Source organism: Narcine bancroftii, chromosome 1 (genome assembly GCF_036971445.1).
Source record: "Narcine bancroftii isolate sNarBan1 chromosome 1, sNarBan1.hap1, whole genome shotgun sequence".
Lineage (NCBI taxonomy): Eukaryota > Metazoa > Chordata > Chondrichthyes > Torpediniformes > Narcinidae > Narcine > Narcine bancroftii.
The window spans coordinates 46,593,459-46,615,893 of NC_091469.1; the positions used below are offsets into that span (position 1 = coordinate 46,593,459).

Sequence of the window (22,435 nt, forward strand, 5' to 3'; positions counted from 1 at the left end):
TGCAAATCAACACTGCCCGGGAACATGATCAGCCTCTCCCCCGTGCATTCTGAAAATCTTCAGATTTACAATAGTAGCAAATACAACAAGAAGTAGTGACAATGGAAGCAAACTTCGGGTACAATAATGACCAGAAAACAACCAGATTTCTTATTTTAAAATAAACAATAACCAAACCATTACCTTCCTCAGTTGCAAACGGTTGACTTTGATAATTGCCAGGCCAAGTAAATATAGAGTCTTTGGAGTTCACATATAGCCTATGATACCCAGCGATGAAGCACACAAGGTCTTTAGCATGGTGAGATTCCAACAACAATGTCAGGGACTGTGAACAGAAATATATAGTCAGTATATTAACTCAGCCCAAACCTTCCACTGACTCGCTCACTCCAAGTAGGATATGCACAATATCATTGCTGGAAACAGGTGATTCATTATCTTATCTCATTAGTTAGATCTTTTATCTCCTCTTCAGTCTAGATATTTTTAGACAAAAAAGTATCTGGGGCTGCAAGCTAATGGGGAGGTCCATTTAGGACAGTGGGGAATGATAGGACAACTCTATGATGTCCTTGAGACAAAGGAATGATGTGAAAGATGAGAATTGGATTTAGGTCAGCTAAAGAAAGAGAAATGAAGAAAGAAAATAAAAAGGTTAGATCAAAAGAGTCCAAAAAAAAGAGCGAATTCCTATTTGTGTGGCAGAGTGGAGCTGCCGCTGCTCACCTAGCAACCTGGGTTCAATCCTGACCTCCGGTGCTATCTGTGTTGAGCTCTCCCTGTGCTCACGATGATTTTGCCCAGGTGCCCCAGTTTCCTCTCACAGCCCAAAGATGTGTGAGTGGCTAGGTTAATTGACTATTGTAATTTTACCCAATGTGTGTAAGTGAGTTGTGGGATCTGGGGCTGCAGAAGAGAATGTGAGAATAAAATGGTATGTGGTGTAGATGGATCCTCAAATGGTCAGTGTGGACTCAATGGCCCGAAAAGCCTGTTTCCCTGCTGTCTTCTTCTTTCTTTGGCTTGGCTTCGCGGACGAAGATTTATGGAGGGGGTAAAAAGTCCACGTCAGCTGCAGGCTCGTTTGTGGCTGACAAGTCCGATGCGGGGGGACAGGCAGACACGGTTGCAACGGTTGCAGGGGAAAATTGGTTGGTTGGGGTTGGGTGTTGGGTTTTTCCTCCTTTGTCTTTTGTCAGTGAGGTGGGCTCTGCGGTCTTCTTCAAAGGAGGTTGCTGCCCGCCAAACTGTGAGGCGTCAAGATGCACGGTTTGAGGCGTTATCAGCCCACTGGCGGTGGTCAATGTGGCAGGCACCAAGAGATTTCTTTAGGCAGTCCTTGTACCTTTTCTTTGGTGCACCTCTGTCACGGTGGCCAGTGGAGAGCTCGCCATATAACACGATCTTGGGAAGGCGATGGTCCTCCATTCTGGAGACGTGACCCATCCAGCGCAGCTGGATCTTCAGCAGCGTGGACTCGATGCTGTCGACCTCTGCCAACTCGAGTACTTCGACGTTAGGGATGAAAGCGCTCCAATGGATGTTGAGGATGGAGCGGAGACAACGCTGGTGGAAGCGTTCTAGGAGCCGTAGGTGGTGCCTGCAAGCTCACACCAAGACACAAGAGAAACCTGTCCGTGAACTACTCTTTGCAGACGATGCCGCTTTAGTTCCCTGCTGTACAACTGACTCTATACCATATGTTTTTTAAAAAAAAACCTATTGATGACTATTTATGTTTTGATTAGAATATTTACTTGCCGCTCTCCTATCTTCTCACTTTATGGTAACAGGCCACTCCACCCCATGAGCCCGCACTGCTCAAATGTACCCATATGACCAATTAGCCCCATACGTCTTTGGCATTTGGGGAGAAACCCACGCAGCTACAGGGTGAATGTACAACTTCCCTACAGGCAGCGTCAGGTTTGAAACCAGGTTGCTGGCACTTTAATAACGTTGTGCTAACCACTAAACTAACTATACCGTCTCATGACTTTGTTTTGATTGAACAATCAAATAGGTACCATGTTTGGTCTTCAGACCAAGCCTTGGCCAATGTGATGCAAATAATTTAGGTTAAAGATGGAAAAAGTACAGAAGATTCTGCTCATCAACTAGCAGTGAAAAATCTAGCTGAAACTTTTGAGGGATGTCCTATAACTTTCTCATGATACTATTCACTACCATTGAATTTATTTGGCCCTTGCTCAAGGCTTAGTCATAAAGAACATATTGGTAAAATAGCTAGGAAATCAAAGATCAGGAGTAGGATAAGCATCACTGCAAGTCTGCTCTGTCATTAGACAAGATCTTGAATGACCCTCAACACTAAACTTCAACAAATTCTGTCCCAATCTTCTTTAATCCTTCTGATGCAGAAATATATCAGTCTCTGAGTGCAACTAATGACTGAGCTTCAAGAGCCTTCTGATGTAGAGAATTGCAAAGTATCATCACTTTTTGAGTACTTTTTTTTTCCTTATTTTAACTCTAAATAGCCCATTTTGTGATAATGATCTAAAACATTACAAGGTTCAGGAGAACACAGGAATGTGATATTAAGATAAATAATTAGCCATGGTCATGTTGAATGGCTGAGCAAGAAATAGGGCTGAATGGCCTATTCTTTTTTTTCTACATTTTTATCCATAGTCCTAGACGATATGGGTCTATCCTACCTGCAATTACTGCCAAGTCTTCTCACTATCACATTGAGGTCACCCCTTATTCATCTAAACTTTATAGAATAGAGGCCTAGTTTACTCATTCACTTGTCATGTGGCAGATCTGCCATCCCAAGAGTCACTCTGGTGAACTCTCATTGCATTTCCTCTACAACCCATAATTTAGATAAAAAGATTAAAATTATACACAATACTCCAGGTGTAGCCTCAACAAGAACCTGTCTAACTGTAGTAAGACAATTTTACTCATTCTTAAATCCAATAGCCATGAAGAATTTCATCCCTTTAACATATTATTTTCTTATGGCACCTGCATTTTAGTTTTTGTGATTTTTGCATAAGGACATCAAGGACAGTTTCAAAATCAATATTTCCCAATTTTTCACCAATTAAAACACTCAGCATTTCTAATTTTTTAAGCAAAGTTGGTAAATGGACATTTTTCCACATTGTGTTTCAACTGTCACGATGTTGTCCATTCAATTAGATTGGCTATATTTCTCTTGAAGCCTCCTGATCACTGTCATTAGCAAAGGTTCCTTTGCATTCCCGAACTGTTGATACAAATTGAGAATAATGTCCCCCATAGTGCTCATTAATCATGGCCAACCAACCCGAGAAGGATCTGCTTATCTCAACACTTTGCCTTCCACTCGTTGGTCGCATTTCAATTCATGTATGTGTTCTAACCTGCTTCACCAATCTCGTGTGAAATATTTCAGAAAATCCAAGTACATCAGATCCACAACTTTCTCATCTTTGTGAATTACTTGGTTTAAGATCTCATCCCTTTCATAAATCCATTGTGCCAGTATTTTTTGAGTGTGTTTGATATCACATCCATTATTGAAAACCCAGTATTTTCTCCAACTAAAGTTAGCTCATTAAGAGGTTGGTAGCTTTTGTTTTCTTTCTCCTTCTGCTTTTGAAGATGGTAGTGAAATTTTAAAGAAGAGTAAATTTCAGCAGAGAAAATAAAATTCAGAAGGTTGTAAAACAGATTAATGTAAAATACACAAGAATGGAAAATAGAGAGAGCAGTCGCTTCAACAACAACCTTGCACTCAATATTAGCAAAGCTAAGCAAATGATTGTGGATTTCAGGAGAACACATCAAAGGCTCTACAATGGAAAGGGTTAAGAACTTCAAATTCCTGGGTGTTAACATTTCTTAAGATCTATCCTGGGGCCTTCATGTCGATGTGTTAATGAAGAGGGCTCGCCAGCAGCTTTATACTTCATTAGGAGTTGGAAGAGATTAGGTATGTCACCAAAAATTCTTGCAAATTTCTACAGGTGTTGAAGCATTTGTGGAAAGCATTCTGACTGGTTGCATCTGTCTGGTATGGAGGTGGCAATGCACAGGACAGAAAGATGCTACAGAGAGTTGTGAACTCGGCCAGCACCATCATGGCATTAGTCTTCACTCCATTGAGGTAATCTACAAAAGGCTGTGTCTCAAGAAAGCAGCTTCTATCATCAAAGATCCTCACCACCAGGCCATGCCCTCTTCTCACTGTTACCATCAGGAAGGAATTACAAGAGCCTGAAAATGAACAGCTTCTTCCCCTCCCTTTGGAATGGACAATTAACCACAGATACTACCTCACTTTTTGCACTAATTTATTTATTTTAAAAATATAATTTATTGCAATTTTTGCACCTGTAATGCTACTACAAAGCAATGAATTTTGTAGCACATTCATGACAATAAATTTTGATTCTGACTATTAAATAGCTCCTTTATGGTTCAAGGAGACAACTTATCACTGCCTTCTCAAGAGCATTTAAGGGTAGGTAATAAATAGTGGTCATGCAAGATGTTGTTACATACAGTGAATGAAGATAAAATGTAGATCAAGTCAGGTTTGCAAAGAGTAGGACGGTCTCGAAGGAAGGTTCCCTACCAAAAATGTTGGATGTCCATTTATTTTCATGGATGCTGCCTGACCTGCTGAATCCCTCCAGCTTCTCATTGTTTGCTGAGGAATATGCAAGTACCTGGTACTACCTGCGACTGCCAGGCGATAAATCAGCAACTAACATGCTATCAATGAATAGAGTGGAGACTGGTCCTCAAGTATGATGATGAAATGGCAGCAAATGGCTGATGCCATGGTAGCTTGACTGAACTCTGGTCATTCTGGGAATAGAGCCCTGAAAATAAGGTCAATTAAAATTTTCATGATTATGGCCATTCCAACAACCAAGCTAACTCCACACACAATGTATTTTGGCTTTCCTATGGGATTAAAAATTAGGCATCACAAGCATCTCTGTGCCAGTGTAGCTACACAAGACCAAAGAATATTCCATATTTGAGTAGAATGTTATTCACAGTCAAAGGGACATCAAGCAAAAAGAATCTCACCAGCTGCAATATTAGCTGGTCTTTAAAGGAAGATTTCCCCTATTTAATCAAGAAGGAAGTTACCTTGGGATAGTTAGTCTGGGAGTTTTTTTTTCTTTGCCATAATCTGCAGACTTGAAGTTAAGAACCATGTAATTATGGCAGAAAGTTGGGTTTAGGTCAGGATGAGGAAATTCTTAATCCACCTGGTTTTTACTGCCTCTAAATGATAGCCCATAAAACTACCTTTGAAGGGAGAGTAGGGACTTCTTCCCATTTGCTAACTGTTAAATTACACCAGAGTTCCCAGATGCCAGAACTACTTAGTAGGACCCTTGGTACTTGGCAGGTGATGTGGAATCCTTGCTGGGTGACACCAGTTCCCACAGTTGGGAGGAGCTGTGGAATCCTTGCTGGGTGACACCAGTTCCCACAGTTGGGAGGAGCTGTGGAATCCTTGCTGGGTGACACCAGTTCCCTCAATTGAGAGGAGCTGTGGAATCCTTGCTGGGTGACACCAGTTCCCTCAATTGAGAGGAGCTGTGGAATCCTTGCTGGGTGACACCAGTTCTCTCAATTGAGAGGAGCTGCGGAATCCTTGTTGGGTGACACCAATTCCCTCAATTGGCAGAAGATGTAGAATTTTTGCTGGGTGACACCAGTTCCCTCAGTTGAAAAGACAAAGGGAAAACTACTTCAAATGTTACAGATGGCAATTATTGAGGGACAAAAAAAATAGTATCTCCTCTTCCTCGTGAGTGACAATTTGCTCCCCTCAGAACAGGGAATTGCACAATCTTCCACTCAATCCTCATGCTATGGCAACTCTCCAAGTTCTTTTCATCACTCTGATCCTTTCATTTGAAACCAAGTGACTATAGGGGTTAGCACCAGGAGGAAAATTCAACATTCTTATTCCCCAAGCAATAATATTTGTGAGCTATAGAATTCAGATGGATGATGTATCCTCCCCACAGCAGGGGCATATTAACCTCAGGCAAATTGCCAGATACATTCTGTTACATCCCACTTGCTAATGAGAGATAAGGGAATGCAGCACTGCTCTTTCCTTCCAGCAAATTGTTAAGATTAACACCACTGAGCCTCTTGCAGTGTCAATCTACTCAACTACTATACCATGAATTTTTTTGATCATAATCTATCTTTTTCCCCTTGCAGTTTTGAGCCATTTTTTATTAATTGATTTTTTTTTTGTGTGTGTAAAGTGAAGAGAGGCCTCATTGTTTTGAGAAATCCTGTTGACTGGGTTCTAAATCAGCAGGTTTTCACATTTGTGGGTAAAAGGCTGGGACGAAACATAAGAAAGTTTGAAAAAGGTTGGTGCAGTTTGTAACTGAATCATTTAAAGTCTTTACACATGTTAATCTTGTTTCATCATCTTGCCTCCTGATCAGATGTTTCAACATAGACTCCTGCTGTGGACAGATTCACTGCTGTATATTTTGACACATTGTGACTTCTCACTGTTGCCTTCAGATGGAAAGTCCAGAAGTCTGAAGACCAGCACCTCTAGGTTCAAGAACAATTTACTTCCAACTGCTCTTCTTTGGCTTGGCTTCGCGGACGAAGATTTATGGAGGGGGTAAAAAGTCCACGTCAGCTGCAGGCTCGTTTGTGGCTGACAAGTCCGATGCGGGACAGGCAGACACGATTGCAGCGGTTGCAGGGGAAAATTGGTGGGTTGGGGTTGGGTGTTGGGTTTTTCCTCCTCTGCCTTTTGTCAGTGAGGTAGGCTCTGCGGTCTTCTTCAAAGGAGGTTGCTGCCCGCCAAACTGTGAGGCGCCAAGATGCACGGTTTGAGGCGATATCAGCCCACTGGCAGTGGTCAATGTGGCAGGCACCAAGAGATTTCTTTAGTCAGTCCTTGTACCTTTTCTTTGGTGCACCTCTGTCACGGTGGCCAGTGGAGAGCTCGCCATATAACACGATCTTGGGAAGGCGATGGTCCTCCATTCTGGAGACGTGACCCATCCAGCGCAGCTGGATCTTCAGCAGCGTGGACTCGATGCTGTCGACCTCTGCCATCTCGAGTACTTCGACGTTAGGGATGTAAGCGCTCCAATGGATGTTGAGGATGGAGCGGAGACAACGCTGGTGGAAGCGTTCTAGGAGCCGTAGGTGGTGCCGGTAGAGGACCCATGATTCGGAGCCGAACAGGAGTGTGGGTATGACAACGGCTCTGTATACGCTTATCTTTGTGAGGTTTTTCAGTTGGTTGTTTTTCCAGACTCTTTTGTGTAGTCTTCCAAAGGCGCTATTTGCCTTGGCGAGTCTGTTGTCTATCTCATTGTCGATCCTTGCATCTGATGAAATGGTGCAGCCGAGATAGGTAAACTGGTTGACCGTTTTGAGTTTTGTGTGCCCGATGGAGATGTGGGGGGGCTGGTAATCATGGTGGGGAGCTGGCTGATGGAGGACCTCAGTTTTCTTCAGGCTGACTTCCAGGCCAAACATTTTGGCAGTTTCCTCAAAGCAGGACGTCAAGCGCTGAAGAGCTGGCTCTGAATGGGCAACTAAAGCGGCATCGTCTGCAAAGAGTAGTTCACGGACAAGTTTCTCTTGTGTCTTGGTGTGAGCTTGCAGGCGCCTCAGATTGAAGAGACTGCCATCCGTGCGGTACCGGATGTAAACAGCGTCTTCATTGTTGGGGTCTTTCATGGCTTGGTTCAGCATCATGCTGAAGAAGATTGAAAAGAGGGTTGGTGCCAGAACACAGCCTTGCTTCACGCCATTGTTAATGGAGAAGGGTTCAGAGAGCTCATTGCTGTATCTGACCCGACCTTGTTGGTTTTCGTGCAGTTGGATAATCATGTTGAGGAACTTTGGGGGACATCCGATGCGCTCTAGTATTTGCCAAAGCCCTTTCCTGCTCACGGTGTCGAAGGCTTTGGTGAGGTCAACAAAGGTGATGTAGAGTCCTTTGTTTTGTTCTCTGCATTTTTCTTGGAGCTGTCTGAGGGCAAAGACCATGTCAGTAGTTCCTCTGTTTGCGCGAAAGCCGCATTGTGATTCTGGGAGAATATTCTCGGCGACACTAGGTATTATTCTATTTAGTAGAATCCTAGCGAAGATTTTGCCTGCAATGGAGAGCAACGTGATTCCCCTGTAGTTTGAGCAGTCTGATTTCTCGCCTTTGTTTTTGTACAGGGTGATGATGGTGGCATCACGAAGATCCTGAGGCAGTTTACCTTGGTCCCAACAAAGCTTGAAAAACTCATGCAGTTTGGCATGCAGAGTTTTGCCGCCAACTGCTATTAGACACTTTAACCTCATTTGTCACTCTAATCATGGACTGCTCCAACACTCCAAAAGTAACACTATTTTTTCTTCCATTACGGTAACTGTGAATAGTTATTAACCCTCTACATTTTCATATTTATTTATCCCTTTTTAATTTAAGATATACTGCTGCAGATGTTTTTTTTTCTTCACAAAGTACCTGTTCAAACTACATGTAAATTGTGCAATGTGCGTATATGACAGTAAATTCATTTATCATCATCAGATAATTTGGGATACCGTAAAATCTGGATGGAGTTTCGGATGATGTATTACCGTGGATGGAGAGTTGGGATAAATGGCTGTTTCTCTATAGTGTAGTGCCACAGGGGTCAGTGCCATGCTTGCAAATGTTCACAATATACAGTACATAAATGATTTGGAAGTGGGGACTGTGTTGTGTGCATCTAAGCTTGCTGACACTAAATTGTGTGGAAAAGCAAATTGTGCAAGATGAGATGCAGAGGGATGTAGATAGGTTGTGAGTGGATAAAGGCCTGGCAGATGGAGTATTTTTCTCTTTGGCTTGGCTTCGCGGACGAAGATTAATGGAGGGGTAATGTCCACGTCAGCTGCAGGCTCGTTTCTGGCTGACAAGTCTGATGCGGGACAGGCAGACACGGTTGCAGCGGTGGCAAGGGAAAATTGGTTGGTTGGGGTTGGGTGTTGGGTTTTTCCTCCTTTGTCTTTTGTCAGTGAGGTGGGCTCTGCGGTCTTCTTCAAAGGAGGCTGCTGCCCGCCGAACTGTGAGGTGCCAAGATGCACGGTTTGAGGCGATATCAGCCCACTGGCAGTGGTCAATGTGGCAGGCACCAAGAGATTTCTTTAAGCAGTCCTTGTACCTCTTCTTTGGTGCACCTCTGTCTCGGTGGCCAGTGGAGAGCTTGCCATATAACACAATCTTGGGAAGGCGATGGTCCTCCATTCTGGAGACGTGACCTACCCAGCGCAGTTTGATCTTCAGCAGCGTGGATTCGATGCTGTCGGCCTCTGCCATCTCGAGTACTTCGATGTTGGAGATGAAGTCACTCCAATGAATGTTGAGGATGGAGTGGAGACAACACTGGTAGAAGCGTTCTAGGAGCCGTAGGTGATGCCGGTAGAGGACCCATGATTCGGAGTCGAACAGGAGTGTGGGTATGACAACGGCTCTGTATATGCTAATCTTTGTGAGGTTTTTCAGTTGGTTGTTTTTCCAGACTCTTGTGTAGTCTTCCAAAGGCGCTATTTGCCTTGGCGAGTCTGTTATCTATCTCGTTGTCGATCCTTGCATCCGATGAAATGGTGCAGCCGAGATAGGTAAACTGGTTGACCGTTTTGAGTTTTGTGTGCCCGATGGAGATGTGGGGAGGGCTGGTAGTCATGGTGGGGAGTTGGCTGATGAAGGACCTCAGTTTTCTTCAGGCTGACTTCCAGGCCAAACATGTTGGCAGTTTCCGCAAAACAGGACGTCAAGCGCTGAAGAGCTGGCTCTGAATTGGGCAACTAAAGCTGCATCTGCAAAGAGTAGTTCACGGACAAGTTGCTCTTGTGTCTTGGTGTGAGCTTGCAGGTGCCTCAGATTGAAGAGACTGCCATCCGTGCGGTACCGGATTTAAACTGCATCTTCATTGTTGAGGTCTTTCATGGCTTGTTTCAGCATCATGCTGAAGAAGATTGAAAAGAGGGTTGGTGCGAGAACACAGCCTTGCTTCACGCCATTGTTAATGGAGAAGGGTTCAGAGAGCTCATTGCTGTATCTGACCCGACCTTGTTGGTTTTCGTGCAGTTGGATAACCATGTTGAGGAACTTTGTGGTATAATACGAAGGAAAAATGCATGATCAGATTGTTATTTAAATGGTAAAACACTGGAGAATGCTGTTATGCAAATGAATGTGGGAGTGTTTATGCAGGAATCCACAAAACATTGGTTTGCAGGTGTAACAGGTAATTCAGAAGGCAAATGGAATGCTGGCCTTCATTGCTCAAGGATTGAATTTAAGAGCAGGGAGGTTCTGCTGCAACTGTACAGGATAATGGCAACACCAGGAGCACTGTGTGTGTTCTGGTCTCCTCAATTGAGATATAGTGGCTTTAGAAGTGGTATAGAGGAGGTACTCTTTGCAGACGATGTCACTTTAGTTGCTTTTCAGCGCTTGACGTCCTGCTTTGCGGAAACTGCCAAAATGTTTGGCCTGGAAGTCAGCCTGAAGAAAACGGAGGTCCTCCATCAGCCAGCTCCCCACCATGACTACCAGCCCCCCCACATCTCCATCGGGCACACAAAACTCAAAACGGTCAACCAGTTTACCTATCTCGGCTGCACCATTTCATCAGATGCAAGGATCGACAATGAGATAGACAACAGACTCGCCAAGGCAAATAGCGCCTTTGGAAGACTACACAAAAGTGTCTGGAAAAACAACCAACTGAAAAACCTCACAAAGATAAGCGTATACAGAGCCGTTGTCATACCCACACTCCTGTTCGGCTCCGAATCATGGGTCCTCTACCGGCATCACCTACGGCTCCTAGAACGCTTACACCAGCGTTGTCTCCGCTCCATCCTCAACATCCATTGGAGCGCTTACATCCCTAACGTCGAAGTACTCGAGATGGCAGAGGTCGACAGCATCGAGTCCACGCTGCTGAAGATCCAGCTGCGCTGGATGGGTCACGTCTCCAGAATGGAGGACCATCGCCTTCCCAAGATCGTGTTATATGGCGAGCTCTCCACTGGCCACCGTGACAGAGGTGCACCAAAGAAAAGGTACAAGGACTGCCTAAAGAAATCTCTTGGTGCCTGCCACATTGACCACCGCCAGTGGGCTGATATCGCCTCAAACCGTGCATCTTGGCGCCTCACAGTTTGGCGGGCAGCAACCTCCTTTGAAGAAGACCGCAGAGCCCACCTCACTGACAAAAGGCAAAGGAGGAAAAACCTAACACCCAACCCCAACCCACCAATTTTCCCCTGCAGCCGCTGCAACCGTGTCTGCCTGTCCCGCATCGGACTTATCAGCCACAAACGAGCCTGCAGCTGACGTGGACTTTTACCCCCTCCATAAATCTTCGTCCGCGAAGCCAAGCCAAAGAAAAGAAAAGAAAAGAGGAGGTACACCAAGTTGATTCTGGAGATGGGGGATGGGGGGTGGGGGCTTGGGAGATGGGGGGGGGGTTCAGTCTTTGAGGAAAGTTTGAATCATCTGAGTCTATACTAGTTGGAATTCAGAAGAATGATAGAAAATCTTATAGAAACATATGTGATTATAAAGGAGATAGATAAGATAGAAACAAAATTTGTTGCCACTTGTGGGTGAGACTAGAATTGGAGGGCATAGCCTTAAGATTCAGATTTAGGATGGGAATGAGGAGGATGCTTTTCTTAGAGAGTAGTGAATCTGTGGAATTCTCTGTTCAATGAAGGAGTGGAGACAACCTCATTAAGTATACTTAAGATACAGTTAGGTAGATTTTTTCATTGTAGAAAAATTAACGCTTGTAAAGAAAAGTCAAGTTGGTGGAGCTGAGGAGGAGTCACGTGATGGAGTAGTGGCCGGACGGTGAACTCCAGCCCTCTCCAGAAAAGTCGGAAAAAACAAAGGAAAACACAAAGGCACAGAAATAAAAGTTAAAGAAAAGTGAGTATAAAGGTGGAAAGAAGATGGCGACAAAAAAAGAAAAATCGAAATCAACGGTAAGAAGAGAGGAAGAGAAGACAACGGAGGAAGAAGGAGAAGGCCTTACCTGTTCGAAGAGGCCCGCGGTGGAGAGAGAAACCCGCTCCCTCAGGTCGGTAGAAATGGGACTACAAAAATGGCTCACTGAGCCGAGTAAAAGTGCACAACCGCGCATGAAAAGAACACACCGACGGGAGGGGTGACCAGCTGGGGAGTCGATCTCCACAGCCGGCAACGACACCTGCAGAACACCTGCAGCAAGAAGAGAACACAGAAGACAATGGAAACAAGAAAGAAGAGAAGAAAAGGGCAACAAAGAAACAACAGATGGCCAACCCAGAGGAAGAAGAAGAGGAAGAGTACAGTGAAATAGAAGAAGAAGGGAAAGGCAAGATAAAGGATTTACTTTCTCTTATTAAAGAATACATGGAGTCATTTAAAGAATGGCAAACACAGGAATTTAATGATTTAAGAAGAAGAATAAACAACACAGAAGAAAAAATGAATAAAATAGATACGACCTTAACAGAAATGGGAAAGAAAATGGACAAGATGGAAGAGCGGGCAGTAGCAGCAGAAATGGAGGTAGAGGACTTAAAAAAGAAATTAGAGGAATCTAATAAAAAAGCTATAGAGACACAAGAACTGTTAGCTCAGAAAATAGATATAATGGAAAATTATAACAGAAGAAATAACATAAAGATAGTGGGCCTTAAGGAAGATGAAGAAGGCAAGAATATGAGAGAGTTTATAAAAGATTGGATCCCTAGGATCCTAGGATGTCCAGAACTACATACAGCAAGAAATGGAAATAGAAAGGGCACATAGAGCATTGGCCTTTAAACCACAACCACAACAAAAACCAAGATCTATTTTAGTAAAATTCCTAAGATATACTACAAGAGAAAAGGTACTGGAGAAGACAATGGAAAAAGTAAGAGAGGGCAACAAGCCACTGGAGTATAAAGCGCAAAAAATCTTCATTTATCCAGATATAAGTTTTGAACTCCTGAAGAAGAGAAAGGAGTTCAATACAGCAAAGGCGATTTTATGGAAGAAAGGGTATAAATTTATACTAAAGCATCCAGCGGTATTGAAAATATTTATTCCAGGACAACAAAACAGACTATTCTCGGATCCAGAAGAAGCACGAAAATTTGCAGAACAATTACAAAATAGACTGAGGGATGAAGACGTGTAATGAGAGTAAAAATGATCACGATTGATATGTATGTGGGTAAAGAGATATAAGAGTGTAGAGGTATAATGTGGATACGTGAATGTATCTGTATTTAGAGGAAAATATAGATAGTATAGACAAGAATTAATAAGGGAAGGAAATGGAATAGAGAGAATAAGGAGGGAATTAAAAGAGTGACCTTTGTTACATATGAAAAGTGAAATCTTTTCTGGGGGGGCTGGGTGGGGGGAAGTTGTGGTCACTGCAAAATCAGTTGACGCTTGCGAGTGAATTCACAAACCCAAATGGAGAGGGGAGATGTGGTTGTCCGACAAGGGATAAAGGACAACTCAGGAGGGGAAGGGGAGATTGGGGCTAAAGAAGTTATAAATAGGAGAATAAGGAAAATGTTTGATGTTGTAGGAATGTTGTCTTATAAAGGGTTTAAAATAAGAAAACAGAAATGGAAAAGGAGGAAAGGTAATGATGGAAAAACATAAAGGGAAGATAAACAAAGTATAAAATGGCTACGTTGAACTATATGACTTTAAATATTAATGGAATACATAACCAAATTAAAAGGAAGAAACTGCTAAATTTACTGAAAAAAGAAAAAATTGATATAGCATTTGTCCAAGAAACACACTTAACTGAATTGGAGCACAAGAAATTAAAGAGAGATTGGGTAGGACATGTAACAGCAGCATCGTATAATTCAAAAGCAAGAGGAGTGGCTATATTAATTAGTAAAAATGTGCCATTTAAAATAGAAGAGGAAATAATAGATCCAGCAGGGAGATATGTAATGATAAAATGTCAGATATATTCGGAGTTTTGGAATCTACTCAATGTATATTCACCTAACGAAGAAGATCAAAAGTTTATGCAAGATATCTTTTTGAAGGTAGCTAATACGCAAGGGAACATACTAATAGGAGGGGATTTCAACCTGAATTTGGATTCAGATATGGATAAAACTGGGAAAAAAATTAACAGAAAGAACAAAGTAACCAAATTTATAATTAAATCAATGCAAGAAATGCAACTTTTGGATATATAGAGGAAACAAAACCCAAAAGAAAAGGAATATTCATATTACTCGGCTAGACATAAAACATACTCCAGAATAGACCTATTTTTGTTATCAGCTAGTATGCAAGATAGAGTAAGAAAAACAGAATATAAAGCTAGAATACTATCGGACCATTCACCCTTAATATTGACAGTAAAGCTAGAGGACATCCCTCCAAGAATGTATAGATGGAGATTAAACCCCATGCTACTTAAAAGGCAGGATTTTAGAGAATTTATTGAAAAACAATTAAAAATGTATTTTGAAGTAAATATGGAATCAGTGGAAGATAAGTTTATACTATGGGATGCAATGAAAGCATTCATTAGAGGGCAAATAATAAGTTATGTAACCAAGATGAAGAAGGACTATAATCAGGAAACAGAGCATTGGAAAGGAAAATAGTAAATATAGAAAAAAAATTAGCAATGAAGGAAGATACAACTAAAAGAAGAGAATTGGCGGATAAAAAAATAAAATATGAAACACTACAAACATATAAGGTGGAGAAGAATATAATGAAGACAAAACAGAAATATTATGAACTGGGTGAAAAAACGCACAAAATCCTAGCATGGCAGCTTAAGACAGAACAAGCTAAGAAAATGGTATTGGCATCAAGGAAAAAAGACAAACAATTTACATATAATCCAAAAGAAATTAAGGAAAACTTTAGAGAATTCTATGAACAATTATACCGAACTGAAAACGAAGGAAAGAAGGGAAAATAGATGAATTTTTGACTAAAATTGAACTACCAAAACTACAAATAGAGGAACAAAATAAATTAACAGAACCATTTGGAACAGTAGAAATGCAAGAGATAATAAAAAAATTACCAAATAATAAGACACCAGGCGAGGATGGATTTCCAATAGAATTCTACAAAACATTTAAAGACTTATTAATTCCGCCCCTCCTAGATGTAATCAACCAGATTGATGAAACACAAAGCTTACCAGATTCATGTAAAACAGCAATAATTACAGTAATACTAAAACAAGGGAAAGATCCACTCTCACCAGCGTCATATAGACCAATATCTTTACTAAACACAGATTATAAGATAATAGCTAAACTATTAGCAAACAGATTAGCAGAGCAGGTACCGAAAATGGTAAATTTAGACCAAACTGGATTTATCGAAAAAAGACGCACAACAGACAATGTTTGTAAATTTATTAACTTAATTCATGCAGTAGAAGGAAATAAAGCACCTGCAGTAGCAGTTGCTTTAGACGCAGAAAAGGCCTTCGACAGAGTAGAATGGAATTATTTGTTCAAAGTATTGCAAAAATTCAGTTTACCGGAGAAGTATATTAATTGGATTAAAGCATTATATAAGGGACCGTTAGCGAAAGTGACAGTAAATGGACATGTATCAAAGCAATTTAACTTAAGCAGGTCAGCGCGGCAGGGATGCCCACTATCACCTTTATTGTTTGCGTTAGCTATAGAACCACTAGCAGAATTGATAAGAATAGATAATAATATAAAAGGAATAAAAATAAAAGACAAGGAATATAAAATCAGTCTATTTGCGGATGATGTTATAGTGTGCTTAACAGAACCAGAACTATCAATAAAAGAATTATGTAAGAAATTGAAGGAATATGGAGAAGTGTCGGGTTACAAGATAAACGTAAATAAAAGTGAAGCAATGCCTATGAATAATGCAGATTTCTCAAAATTTAAGAAGGAATCTCCATTTAGATGGAAAATGCAGGCAATAAGATACCTAGGTGTACAAATAAACAAAAATCTCGGCCAATTATATAAACTCAATTATTATCCACTAATGAAAAAATTACAGGACGATTTAGAGCATTGGAAAGATTTACCACTAACACTAATAGGAAGGATAAACTGTATTAAAATGAACATTTTTCCAAGGATATTATACTTATTTCAGGCATTGCCAATACAACTGACAGAAAAATTCTTCAAAGAGTTACAAAGAAAATAATAAGGAAATTTTTATGGAGAGGGGGGAAACCGAGGATAGCACTAGATAAATTAACAGAATGGTATAAACAAGGAGGCTTACAATTGCCAAACTTTAAAAATTATTATAGAGCCGCACAATTAAGATACCTATCAGATTTTTATCAAACAAGGGAAAAACCAGACTGGACGAGATTAGAATTAGATAAAATAGGGGAAAAGATACCTGAACACATATTATATAAATGGGATGAAAAATTGGTACAACATAGAACTTCTCAAGTATTATATCATCTCCTCAATATTTGGAAGAAGATTCATGTAGAAAGAAATAAAACAAATTATCAATTACCAAAACTAATATTGATGCAAAATAAGTTACTCCTTTTTACAATAGATAACCTTTCCTTTAGAGAATGGGAAAAAAAAGGGATTAAAAGAATAGAAAATTGTTTTTCAGGAAGTAGATTCTTATCCTTTGAACAAATGAGAGATAAGTACAATATAACTGGAGATACAGCGCTGGCATATTACCAATTGAGATCCTACTTGAAGGACAAATTAGGAAGCAGTCTGAGTTTACCAGAGGGAAGTAACTTTGAATATGTGATTACAGATACAATGATAATCAAAAGATTTATAACAAATATGTATATTAAACTGCAAGAAAAGGAGAATGAGGAAACAAATGGTAAAACTAAACAAAAATGGGAACAAGATTTAAATATAAAGATAAAAAAGGAAACATTGGAGAAATTATGTTCTGGAACGATGAGAAATACAATAAATACGAGGCTACATATGATACAATATAACTGGTTACACAGACTATACTTTACACCTCAAAAGTTAAATAAATGGGACCCAACAGTATCTGATAGATGTTTTTGATGTAAAAAAGAAATGGGAACAACAATTCATGCAATCTGGACATGTGAGAAAGTAGAAAAATTTTGGGAAGATCTCAATCAGATATTAAATAAAATAACAGAAAACAATATACCAAAGAATCCAGAGATCTTTCTCCTCAGTAACATAAAAAAACAAAGAATTTGGAATTGATTTGGAGGATGCACAAAAAAGATTTGTTAAGATAGCTCTAGCCGTAGCAAAAAAATGTATTATGTCAACCTGGAAATTGGAAGATAATCTGAAAATACAACAATGGTATATAGAAATGAATAAATGTATTCCATTAGAAAAAATAACATATAGTTTAAGAAATAATATTGAAATATTCGAACAAATATGGGAGCCTTACATTAAATACAATAGCGAAAACCTACCGGGGACAATCATTACCTAAGTTGATGGAAGGAGAAGGAAAGAAAAGAATGGACTCAGTAGAATTTCTGGTGTATTTTTGTTGAATGACAACATTGTCTGACTGGTTTAATGTAACCTAGATTGTATACCTAAAATGGATGGGAGGGGGGGGTGGGGGGTGGCTTGGGAGGAGGGAGGGTGGGGGAGAAAAAAGTCACTGTATATGTGTGAAAAAGAAAACGTGTGTATCATGGCTAATGTGATTTATGGTGTGAAAAATAAAAAATTTAAAAATAAAAAAAAGTTGGTGGAGCTGAGTCCACAATCAGATCAATCATGATCTGATTAAATGGCAAAGCAGGCTCGGCAGACAAGATGGCCCATTTCTCTTCCTATTTCTTCTGTTCTTAAGTTCTAACATTCTTTCTTTCAGAAATATGTCATACATCTCCTCTGTGAAAAACATGAGAACATTCTCTAAAATATATTCTGCTCTGTGAACCCTAATGTTATTACAGGGATCTCTGCAAGTATTTAGTAGAAGGTGAGCTACTGGTCGTTGTGAATACAGATAAATTGGTTAGATAAGAAGCCGAAATGAGATCAGCACTTCAATGCACAAAAAGTGAAATTATTTCACAGGCCCTAGACAAGTATTATATTTATGCGAAAGGCATGCAGCAATGATTCCAATCATTGATCTCAGCACTTTTGATGTGAGAGAGGACAGCTCAAGTTTAAATTAAAGTCACTGTGCTATCTATGTAAATTGCTGCAAGGAAACCATACTAATGGGACAAATAACTTAGTGGGCCAGGTGCCAACCCATGATTTAATTTAGAGATACAGCATTGTTAACAGACCTTTCTGGCCCATGAGCCGCACTGCCCAATTTCACCCATATTACCAATTAAACTTCTAACCTTGTAATTCTTCTGAACATAGGAGGAAACCAGAACACCAGGAGAAAATGGACACGGAGAGAACTCCTTACAGACAGCACTGGATACAAACTTGGGTAGCTGGTGCAATAATAGAATTGTGCCAACCACTACATTAACCGTGCTGCCCCTAATATAAAAGCAAACTTCCCGTACCCATCTCCAAACTTTCTTTCCAATCAAAATCTAATGTTAAGCATTTCTCTGTTTCAAGGGCTACTTCTCATTGAGAACCGCCAGTTTAAGAGCTCCTTCCGTGGTAAAAATATTGAGCACTTGTGCAAGTCATGCTTGGTATTAGAAAGTCCAGCATTCTCAGTGCTTGTGTGGATTTGAAGGTGCTTCTTAAAACATTGCCACATTTCTATTTGGTTACAATTTCTAGGACTGTTACACTGGACTATGAAGATTTTGTTTCCTGAAAACTTTTGGGTGTATTTTATGGATTCTGGATTGCTGATAATGAAAATCACCTTAAAGGTTTCCTGTCATGTACCTTTCTTTTAGATATAACCTTTTTCTGTGATTTCCTGTCATATTTTAAGTCTACTCGTATGCACAAAGCAAGCTGTTTTGGTCATTCCAAGCATGCCTGGACAGGCACTCAGTCCAGGTGTGCCTGCAAATGTTGTCTCTGGCCTGGGCATACTTAGAAGGCATTAAATGATCTTAAGAATGTTATTGACAACTACAGAGCACCAAACTACATCCAGCTGACTGACAACGTGCTTCAAACATACAAAAGCATGAAGTGCAACATATCATTGAAAATTCATCTTCTGCATTCGCACTTGGGACTTCTTCCCTGCTGATCTTGGTGCAGTCAGTGACAACATGGACAACCAGGACTTTGCGACTGTGGAAAAGCAATATCAGGGAAACAGGAATCCATCAATACTGTCCAACTATTGTTAGACACTAATATGAGAAGCATCGGATGCTGAGTACAAATGAAAATCAGCAGTGAAACATTTTTAGGTCCATTGAACTAATGCAACATGTCAGCATCATTATGCTCTTAAACATGCAATAATCATTCAATAAAAGTCAATTTAATGTTTCTCCATCTTCCTTGTGATACAGCAGGTCTGAAATTGTCTTTGTGTTCAGCTTAAAGTTTTCTATCATAATCTCCAATTTTTTTTCACAAGCAAACCTTTGGAAAAAAATTTGTTCTCCATTGTTATCATCAACATCTTTCTTCTTAGGAAGTTCCATAGTATCGAGGATTACTTCCTTCTACTCTGGTTTTGTAGGTGCTGAGATGGCTAATGAGGCCAATGTAAGAATTGCAGACTCCTCCACCGATGAGGTGGTGGTCGGTTAGGTGAATAGGTTGTTTTTTAACTATGCAATACTTCGATCGTTAATACAGGACCTCTAGGTGAGTCTGTCCTGTTGCATGGCCTCACAGTTCTCTCTATCAAACAGCTGCTTAGTTCACCCCCAAATGTCAATCCATGAATTCGTCTGCCTAGCCAGTCCCATCAGGGCCTGTTGGACCCTCACACCCATATTATTCAAATATTCTAGCACTAGCTTAAAAATACCAACTTCAGGGCAGAGAGGAGATGAAATTCCTCAATTGTGTACATTCTGGCTTGGGATCCCCCTCGTTAAAAAAGGAGGAGAGAATCCTGGATCTGATTCTGTGGAATGGTGTGGACACACGAGGAGGTGTTAGCCTTGGGTTAACTGTGAGCTAAGAAGAGGTGCAAGCAAAGGTGAAAGTAATCAACTAGAAGAGAGCTCAAAATTTGAATTTGTCACAAATCGAACTGAATCAAAGAATGGCAAGTAAAATGAGTGAGCTATCAGAGGTCTTCAAATTGGAGATAATTTAAGTGTAGATGAGATAGATTCTTATGAGGAAGGGAGTGTCATCATAAACTTTATTTACCTGGGTAACCAAAGGTTCAAGATCTAACATATAGCTCTATAGCACTTATTCTTTGGAGTCTACCAGGGTGAATTGGCTGTGGTAATGATGGTTCAGGTGTGCATGTAATTGCAAGGGTAAGGATGTACTCACATGGTTTTAAGTACAACATGGGAAAATTTGGAAGAAATGTAGACACAGGTGATTGTTCTGCATGACTTAGTGGGCTACTTATGTATTGTATGACTTGTGGTATACTTGCCTATGTTCAAGTGAGGAGGGAACTGTATTTATTTTACCTTCATATTCTCCAGGTAGATGTTCACCATGCTGACTCTGTCACATTCAAAGGTCAATTCCAGTTTCCTGATGTCACTGAAGTTTGTTAACAGGTGCATAATGTTGAGCTTGCTGTTTATGATCTGGCTGATACCATATTTGGCTCCTACCAACAAGGTAATAAATGATTCCCTGTCCTGCAGCTGAAGAAACCACATTGATTAGACAAAAAGGTTTTAAAATGGTTTAAAAGAATCTTTTGCCTCTTATAGGACCTACCATTAGGGTTGCATTGAAGGTTTTTCCTCCATATGTTCGCAGGTCACCCAATATGTTTAGATAATTCAGTCGAGTTTGAGCTGTCGATATCAGTTTCTTCAAAAGGAGTGGGAAATGCATTTCAATAAACGTTAACTTATTTACATTTAGCAGATCAATTTTAATGAAAATGTGCTCACTACATACGGGGACATTCATTAACAGAAAATTTAGTCTGCATTGGAAGCACACCTGCCCTTTTCCAAAATATGGCCCCACTACAGAACAATGTCTGTGGGAAACAATGATTGGAACATGATGGAATGAATACATAATAATGACCTCTCTTCCATGATTTCCACTGCACTCTTTCCAAATAATTTTAAAGTATGAAGGAATGTAATTTTCATTGTGCATGTCACCAGCATTCTAGTGGACTTTCTATGATTACACTTGGCCTGGACCAAACTTTAACAGCCCTGGCTCTACCCACTTTCTCATGGAAAGTCACACATCCAGATAAGTAGCCACTTTTAAAATCAGTAGCTGTCCCAGACTATCTTGAGCTTGTCAAAACTCAGGCTGGTTCTATGCATTTATTTACATGAAAATTGGTCTTAATAATTCAGTGAAGAGGTGAAAACAAATCTGAGATACTGCTTAGAACTGAACATGTTCAAGTGAGGAGGGAACTGTGTATTTATTTTACCTTCATATTCTCCAGGTAGATGTTCACCATGCTGACTGTCACATTCAAAGGTCAACAACAGCAGAAGAAATAGAACCTCTTTTTTTTTTCCAGAATTTTGCTCTCACCTCCCCTCCACCAGTACAGAGATACACGTTATTTGGATCCTCACCTTTCCTTGTAACTGCCTCTCCAACCAGTAGACCATCCTTCATCATTTCCATTAGTCACATCTTCCCCTCCCCACCTTTTTCTGTTTTCTGCAGGGACCATTCTCTCCCTGGCTCACTCGTTCTCTCCTATCAACTCTCCAGTTCCCTGGTACTGCAAGCATAGGAGGACCGACATTCCCTCATCAGCATCCATGGTTCCACACATCCAGGTCAAAGGTTCACATGCACTTACTCCAATCTTATCTCTTGCACTTAATGCTCTTGATGTGGCCTCCAGAACATCAGGGAGACTAGAGCGCCGTTTTCCCCTGCATTTTGCCCACAATAACCTGAGCTCATGTTTGTAAGCCATTTCAACTCTCTTTCCCATTCCCACACTATTTCCTAGTGAAGATGGTGCGAGATTGGAGAGGAAGATGTACATTCCCTTTACCTGTTTCCCTGACCATTTTCAGCATCTGACGTGGCAGTGATGGGAGAAGCTGACAAAGATATCTCGAGATGTTGCAGTAAATACTGGAGCAAGCATACCCTGCTGTCAAGCTGTGCTGGTAGTGGTGATGGAGGAACTAAGCATTTAAGGTCATGGATGGGACAGGTTTGCTCAGGATGGTGTTAAGTTTCTTGAATATTATTGCAGTTGCTCCCATCCAGGCAGCTGGAAAGCTCTCTAGGATACTTCTAATTCAATTTGAAATATGAAATGCAGTATATTAAACAAACTACAGATTCCATCCAAGAGCCTGAGGTACAG

The 22,435-nt window shown here is 40.6% G+C and overlaps 1 protein-coding gene across 1 annotated transcript in view; it reads right to left on the reverse strand.

Moving 5' to 3' along the window:
• LOC138761051 (FERM and PDZ domain-containing protein 1) overlaps window positions 1-22,435 on the reverse strand; it is a 103,840-nt gene that overhangs the window by 7,353 nt on the left and 74,052 nt on the right. The window contains exons 12-14 of the mRNA XM_069932969.1: window positions 20,842-20,937; window positions 20,583-20,765; window positions 184-328 (exon numbers count right to left, since the gene is read on the reverse strand). Of these exons, the coding sequence (XP_069789070.1) occupies window positions 184-328; window positions 20,583-20,765; window positions 20,842-20,937 (424 nt within the window). The remainder of the gene's footprint in view (window positions 1-183; window positions 329-20,582; window positions 20,766-20,841; window positions 20,938-22,435) is intronic.